Below are 8,268 nucleotides of genomic sequence, written 5' to 3'. Positions count from 1 at the left end.
AACGGTGCTGTTAGGTCAGGCAGGGGGAGGAAAATTCATTACAAACCAGAAGAGCAGTTCAAAAGGTTTCACATATTTATTACTACACCATCCTTAAGGTAATCAAAGAATTCCAATTTAAAACACCCAACTGTCCAGGTAGTGTGACAAGCCAGCTTGATGCCAAGATGATCGCCAACCACGGAAGAGCATAAATATGTGTGCCATCTCTCATAATTCCTTACAGACCCAGCTTGGTTCTCCTCCAGTGTCTCCTCTTAGAGTTGTACCTGTGCAGAAGGAAGCTGTATGTTACAAAAGTGGCCACACAACAATTTGGTTATTCCCATTTACCACAAACTTGGCCTTTTTTGTAGAACAAAACCCAAAGGATTCCCTTTGAACAAGTATGGGGCTTTCTGAAGAGTAACAAAATGATTTATGTGAAGCCAGGTATGGTGGTGCACACCTATAATTTCAGCACTTGGGAGGCTGAGGAAGCAGATCATGAATTTGAAGCTAGTCTGGGTTACATAGCAAGACCCTGAAAAAGACTGAAGGACACTAGTCAAAACAAACTTCTAACCTCAAGAGGACTCAAGGGGATAGGGGGATTGAACTCAGGCCCTTGCACTTGCTAGGCACTTGAGTCATACCCTCAGCCCAAGGCTAGGTTCTTAACTGGGACTAGTGCGGAGTTCTTTCTCCCTCTTCCCTGTGTGTCCTTATCCGCTTTTGATTCAACAGACCTGAAGTAGGTAGGCATGTTTTGAACCTCCTAATGGATTATACACACCCATGCAAGTACCTGCATAATCGTTATGAAGCATTTCACAAGTAGCTACCCCAGACTAAGAGGTTTGCAGAGTTAAAGCAACCTCTGAACTGTCCATGTCAAAATGTCATGATTTTACCCTCATAAAGGCAAAAATCAAAAACAATCAACATGACTTTTCTTTCAGCAGGATAATGGCAGTACTTCCACAAAATGAAGCACTGTAATTGCAACCTGCTTTTGAGGAGCTAGGAAATGCAACCCAGTGGTACAGCACTTGCTTAGCATGTGCAAGGCCCTGATTTAATCCCCAACACCACACACACACAAAAAGCTGGAAGATAGCTAGCTAACAGAAATGTCTATTGTGGCAATTCTCTGGGTTGAGAATATAATCATAAATACAAAATACTTTCCAACTCTAGATCATAAAGCAAGGGGCAAATATTGATAATAGGAGGTATTTATTAAACTAAGTTTTTATATACATTTTGTTCTTCATGACCTATAAGACAGGTCCCACCATCAGATGGGGACATCGAAAAATTGATGGTCATGTAGATACATAGTTCAAACCCCAGTAACACTAAAATAAACAAAACAAACAAAAGTACCACTTGAGCCACACCTCCAACCAATTCTGCTCTATTTTGGAGATGGGGCCTCGTGAACCATCTGCCCAGCTGGCCTTGAACTGCTAGCCTCCTGATCTTAACCTCCCAAGTAGCTAGGATTACAGGTGTCAGCCACTAGCACCTGGCTTGTGGTTATTTTTGAAATAGGGGCTTGCTTTATGCCCAGCTGGCCTGGGCTGCAATCCCTGCATAGCTGAGGATGACAGGTGCAGGCCATGTCCCCAGCCATTGGATAGGGTCTCTCAAACTGTGGATCCTCCCCATCTCAAGCCTCCTGAGCAGCTAGAATTACAAGCTTGAGACACCAAATTCAGCCTTAAAAGAAGACTTTGTGTTGGTGCACACCTGTTATCTCAGCATACGGGACATTGAGGCAGGAGGCTTGCTGAGTTAGAGGCCAGCCTGGATAATTTAAGGACCTGTCTTAGGAAAAAAAAAAGTGAAGTAGCCCCTGAACACCTGAATAGATAGAAATAATAAAGGGTAGTGTCTAGTCTACAGCAGACAATTAACTAACCCATAAGGCTACAGAGTGGGTGGCAACTTCAGTGAATGAAGGCAATAGCCTTTAATTTTAGCCTCGACAATTGATCTTCCTATCAGTAAACGGATCCCACCAGGTTTGCTATACAATTCAAATGGAGTTCTATACTAGCAGTATGATCTTAACACTCCAGGGCTTCCTTGTCTTCTTCTAGGAGGGACCCACTTGCTCTGCTCACCCTATAATGTCAGCCCTAAAGCACTTTGAAGAATTTAGGTACTATTCATTTTGTCCCCCTTCTACTCTCCTGGCCTCAGTTTTCGGGATGAGTCAGAAAACATGGTATTTTCATCTTAAACAAAAACTTGCAATGTTTAACACACTGGGACTGTCATTGGCTGTTTAAAGTCTTGCAGATCTCACTGACCTTTGATGCTTATTTCTCCTCAAGTCTTGTCCCAAGGGCTGGGGCTATAGCTCAGTAGTAGAGTGCTTGTCCAGGCTGTGGGTAGCCTCAGGCATGATACCCAGCACTGAAAGACTTGTCAGGACCCGCGTACTCTGAGTTTTAAGCATTGCTGACTTTGGAGGCGCTTCCTAACAACAACTCTACCAACGTCTTTCCTCCAAAATCATCAATTCAACTACTTCTCCACTAGAGGGCAGTTTTCCAATCATTAGAAAAGATAATTGGGTCTTTCCCACAAGACAGTCTTCTTTATATATTATAGCTCAGCTTGAAGACAACCGTGAAAATTAGTAGATTGAAGAAATGTCCACTCTTAAGGCCATCTATGGGCTGTGTGCAGTGAAGAAACCAAAGAAGCATTTTAAAAAATTTTCAGAACGATAGAAGATGGATTGCATGCAATTTTCAACTGTGTATTTATTTATGCTCCTAAAGTAACCTGAAAATTAACAATAAACCAAGCAGAACAAGGGGCAGTCTTACCTGATTTTGTTACCAGTTTTCATACGAATCCACTGGGGAATGGGACGATTTTGCTTTTGTTTCTTGGCCAGGAATCGTTTGATTCTGAAAGTCTTGTGAGAAGACTGCAAGGAGATGACCAAAAGATCTAAAGTCACAAACTCCCTCAATCCAACAAATGTTACTTAATGTATACATCAAGGAAATCTTCCAAGGCTAAATCAGCAAGCCCTTCTACCCTCACTGCTACTCTGGAGGTAGGTACCCCAGTTTCCACTGTCCAAGTAAAGATAAGCAGAACAAGGGAGGTTCTGTTCAAAATTAGCAGAACAAGGTTTCAAACCCATGTCCCCTCAGCTCCACACAACTCAAATCAGTTGGGAATAGCTAGGGCCAGGGAACCTGACTTACCAGCAAGAACAGTCCTTTGGGTTGACCAAAACCTGTCAAGTCAATGGGCCTCATGGTCTTACTTTGTGAAACAGGGACACCTATTTTCAAGGGACACTACCAGGATAGTTACGCAAAGTCCTTGACATTCAGTAGACCTATTCTAAACTACACTCACCACTCTGCATCAATACTAGTTTTTGAAAATGTCACTTTCTCTGTGGAGCTCAGTACAGCTGGAACACCAGCAGTATATCACTTTTCTAGAAAACCTTATAAGTTTTTCAAGAGTCAGCACTTGGAGCTGTGAGACACGAAGATTTTACAGCTAGGTTTGGCTAGTGGAAAAAAACCTACCCCCCAACATTAGAACCGTGTGTTTTGAAATGGTTATCATCTTAGTATCATGGGGAAAATTAGCAAATTATTGGTGTTACACTCATTTACTATTTATCTGGGTTTTTTGTATAACATAATGGGCAATAAAATTGTTTTATCGCCTCAAATGTCACTTCCTGAAGGATGGTCCCCCCAATTTCCTGTAGCATTTTTAGAAGAACTTGGGTCATCTAAACTCAGCCCTACTGGGTTTACAGAACAATTTAGCAAAATTAACCTAGTGACACACCCTTCCATAATAATATGGACCATTATAGAGAAGGCAAAGGCTACACACTCCTGTCCCTCAGCCCACAGTAGCAGTAGTATGTCTTAGTAACTAATAAGCTATAAACAAGCCCGGTGCTGGTGGCTCACGTCTGTAATCCCAGCTATTTAGCAGGCTGCATTCGGGAGGATCACAGTTCAAGGTCAGCCCAGGGTATTTCCGAAACGAGCAAAATGGACTAGAGACGTGACTCAAGCGGTACCAGCACCAGTTTTGCAAACATGAAGCCCTGAGTTCAAACTCCAGTTCCACAAAAAACACTCAAAATCTAAAAACATCAGATCGGATGACCGACAAATATGCTTTCTCAGTAAACTGTGCCACAGGCAGTGCCTGGCGCGCTGTTAGCCTTTACTAAAAACTACAGGTGGACATAAGTTTACACAATACCCTTTTACCAGGAGCTTCTACGGGGTGGCGTTCAAGGTTCTGAACAAACGCTAAAAAGTCCTGTAATCTCCTAGTATAGCAAGCTGCCGGGAGCCAAACCCCACTCCCGGTGCCGAGCACATAGTGCATGCCAAGGGCAGCCTGCAGTTGGTCCGCAATTTCTAGACTGGTCCCCAGATCCCTTTCCCTGATCTAGAATCAAGGGGCTTCGAATGAAGGGAGGCAAAAAGCCTTGTGTTCCTGACGGGCGACCCGGCCACCAGAGCACCCCCTCGCACGCGCGGCGCCAACGCAGCCCGCCCCTCCCCAGGAGCTCCCTGTACACCAGTTTCCTGCTAGGCCCGCGTACTAGAGCGGAGGCCAAAATAGACCTTCCCTTAAAAAGGACTTTAAAATGCTCCTGCCCCTTGATGCTCCGCGTGGTCCTAGTGAGCCCGAGGCGACCTCAAATCTCGGGAAGCCACCGCAGAACCGATGGCGACCGATGGACTTACCATGGTGAGAAGCTGGGCCAAAAGCACACACCACGATGGCGGACAAAAGCAGAAAAGGGGAAGAGGGAAGGAAGAACGAGTTTAGAAGGCGCCGCCGGTAGGTGGAGCTTAGGGCTGACGTAGCCATGCACCGCCTAGAACCGCCCCGTCCCCTATGCCGGAGCTCACGGTGGGGGGGGGGGCGTGGGAACCCGCGTTGATTCGTGTGAAAGAGAACTCGCGTGGCTTCACTTCTGTAAGTGGGTCTCCCCAGGGGCCCGTCGGTGCGTGACGGGCGTCCAGTCTCGTGAGTGACGCAGGCAGCCTGAGATAGGTAAGTGGCAAAGTAGAAGCCCTTCCGAAAGCCGGGGACGCAGAGTGGGCGGGACCAAGTCACAGGGAGGGCGGGGCAGGCTTTCGTCATCTTCGAGCGCCGGAGACTTTGCTCTGGATTTGGAAGGAAGCGCTCCGCAAGGGGGCGGGGCCTGGGAACGTTCCGCAGGGTGGGAGGGCGGAAGCAGGTTGGGTTTATTTTATTTTATTTTTTTGAGAGCGAGAGAGACTGAGGGTGTCTTTATGTACTGTAGACTGTCCTGGAACTCGCAGTCTTCCTGTCTCAGACTCTTAAGTGCTGGGATTACAGGCATGAACCACCACGACATCCCAGCTTTTTCCTGGAGAGCCAGGAGTAATTTTAAACTAACTGGGAGTGCCTGGTGGGAAGACAGTGGTGTAAGAGGAAGCGGGAGAGTTTGGTGGCGGCTGGACTCCTTGCGCCCTGTGAACTTAGGGATGGCCTTGGGGTTTTAAACGAGGCAACGGGTTGCCAATCAAGGTTTTAAACTAGAAAGTTTGGGGCGGGAATCTTTTTCTTGTTTGGTAGGAAGCAGAGACTGACCTCATAGCACACATTTGTCATGATGTGCAAGAATTGACAGGCGTTTGGGATGCTAGTGTTACCCGTTTTCATCTTTTTCTTCTCATTTGAAAACCTCGGGCTGGGGGTGTAGTAGATCAGTGGTAGAGCTTTTGTCTAGCATGTTCTATGCTCTGGCTTCTATCCCCAGCACCGCAAAACAAAAACCAAAAACAGAACCCCCAGTTCTGTGTATTTTTGCAGCCACTTCAAGCAATTTTGCACAAGAGTCCATCTATACAATTCAGACTCCATGAACTTGTTTGGGAAAAAAACACAACCATTTGCATTAAATTGAGTTTCATGTTTTGTTTATAAATGTAGGCAACAGATACAGTGATACATGTGACTTGGTCAGCTATAGAAATTGTAGATGACCTAGCCCGCCGCCAGTGGCCCAAACCTGTAATCCGAGCTACTTGGGAGGCGGAGAACAGGAGGATCGCAGTTTAAGAACAGCCCAGGCAAAAAGTTTGAGATATCCATCTCCAAAATAGCCAGAACAAAATGGACAGCAGGTGTGGCTCCAGGGGTAAAGTGCCTGCTTTACAAGTGTGAAGCCCTGAGTTCAAACTTCAGTCTCACCAAAAATTGCAGATGAGCTGGCTATGGTGCTGCACATCTGGCATCCCAGCACTTGGGAGGTAGAGGCAGGAGGATCTTGAGTTCCAGGTCAGCCCTGACTATACAGTGAGACCCTGTCTCAAAAGTAATCATAGGGTGGGGGTGAACCTAACCAAGATACACTGTAAGCATATATGGAAATGTCACAATGAAACCCCCTGTACAACTAATATAGTCTAGGAAAAATGTTATATATATAATTTTTAAAAATCTAGAAATTTAAAAAATCATAGATGGGTTCATGCTACACTATAGCTGATGCCGATGTCTTGAAATGTTATTTACACAATTACTTCCTTTAAAATAGAGTGGTTGTTAGACCCACAAATAGAAATATGTTAAATAATCCCAGCTATTCAAGAGGATTAAGGTTCGAAGTCAGCCTGGGCAAATAGTTTGTGAGACCCTATCTGGAAAAAAACCCATCCAGAAAAGGGCTGGTGGAGTGGCTCAAGATGTAGACCCTGAGTTCAAGCCCCAGTACCGCAAAAAAAAAAAAAAAAGTATGTTAAAAAGCCTATATGTTGTTATAGCACACATTTCTTTAAAAAATATTTTGAAACACTGGAGATATGGCTCAAGCAGTAGAGCACCTGCTTTGCAAGGGCGAAGCCCTGACTTCAAACCCCAGTCCCACCAAAAATGAAAATAAAAATAAAAAATAAAAATATTATGTTAACTATACTACAGTGTAGCTGATTTTTTTGTAATCTTATGTACTTTGTTTTATGTATTAAAAACATTTTCAAGCCAGGAGCTGGTGGCTCACATCTATAATCCTAGTTACTCAGGAGACAGAGATCAGGAGGATCACAGTTCAAAGGCAGTCCTGGAAAATAGTTTAAGAGACCCTATCTTAGAAAAAAAAATCACAAAAAAGGGCTAGTGGAGTGGCTCAAGGTATAGGCCCTGAGTTCAAACCTCAGCACCGCAAAAAAAAAAAAAAACAATAAAACATTTTCAGGGAAGTGGATCGAGTGGTAAAGCACCTCCCTAGCAAGTGTGAGGCCCTGAGTTCAAACCCCAAGTGCTTGCATAGTATGCAAGAGGTTGAGTTCTATCCCCAGCACTACACACACACAAAAAATCTGAAAATAAGTTCATAGACTTTATCAGACTGCCGAAGTGTTCCATGGTATGAAGGTTACAAACTCTTGGATTATACTGGGAAAACAGAATATAAAGGTTCAGTTAGGCATCAGTGGCTCACACCTGTAATCCTAGCTACTCTGGAGGCAGAGGTCAGGAGGATTGAGGTTCGAGGCTAACCCAGAGACCCTATCTTGAAAATACCCAACACAAAAGGGGCTGGTGGAGTGGCTTAAGCAATAGAGCATCTGCCAAGCTAAGTGTGAGCCCCTGAGTTCAAATCCCAGTACCATCAAAAAAATAAATAAAACCAAAAACCCCAACAAAACAATAAATAAGAGCCAACATTTTCCTTTTGATGACCAGAAGGAGCAACCTACAAGCGTTTAGTTGATTTGGGGCTACCACTTCCTGAGGGTATAGAAGCACTGGGTAAGTGCTTCTATAAGTGCTTCTATTAGTCATCCTTTTCAATCGTACAGCTTGAGAGGGCTCTTCTACTTCTCCCTGTTTTCTGTCTATCTGGCATGGTCCCCCTTCTCACTTTCTTTTACTGATTCTTCTTGATTTCGCTGTTTTGTTTTTTTTAAACATTGGTTTGGCTTTGGATCTGTTTTCTGTATTTTCTCACTCATTCAATGATCATATCCAGTATCATGGCTATAAATAATCTCTGGCTAGATGACGCCCAAATGTGTATCTCTAACCTGGACCTCTCTCCAAACTCCTACTATCTTCTTTTTTTTTTTTTTCTTGTGAACTGTTCCCCAGGGCTGGCTTCGAATCTCAATCCTCCTGATCTCTGCCTCCTGAGAAGCTAGTATTACAGGCGTGAGCCATCAGCGCCCAGCTCCTACTATCTCCTTGACTCTCCACTTCCATGTGTAATAGATTCCTTAAACTTAGTATTCCCAC

The 8,268-nt window shown here is 44.4% G+C and overlaps 1 protein-coding gene and 1 non-coding gene across 2 annotated transcripts; both read right to left on the bottom strand.

Moving 5' to 3' along the window:
- Positions 1-52: 52 nt before the first annotated feature.
- On the bottom strand, positions 53-4,998 carry Rpl39 (ribosomal protein L39). Its single transcript, XM_020157047.2, has 3 exons — positions 4,746-4,998; positions 2,826-2,929; positions 53-269 (listed from the first exon to the last, which is right to left on the bottom strand). The coding sequence occupies exons 1-3, from the start codon at positions 4,746-4,748 to the stop codon at positions 221-223; spliced, it is 156 nt and encodes a 51-aa protein (XP_020012636.1). The 5' UTR covers positions 4,749-4,998; the 3' UTR covers positions 53-220.
- On the bottom strand, positions 863-995 carry LOC141420118 (small nucleolar RNA SNORA69). The gene has a single exon (XR_012444807.1). It is a non-coding gene; the product is annotated as a small nucleolar RNA SNORA69 (small nucleolar RNA).
- Positions 4,999-8,268: the final 3,270 nt, after the last annotated feature.

The sequence above is a fragment of the Castor canadensis genome, chromosome X (genome assembly GCF_047511655.1).
Source record: "Castor canadensis chromosome X, mCasCan1.hap1v2, whole genome shotgun sequence".
Lineage (NCBI taxonomy): Eukaryota > Metazoa > Chordata > Mammalia > Rodentia > Castoridae > Castor > Castor canadensis.
Note: the sequence above shows the minus strand (reverse complement) of the source record. Positions and strands in the feature narration are given on the sequence as shown.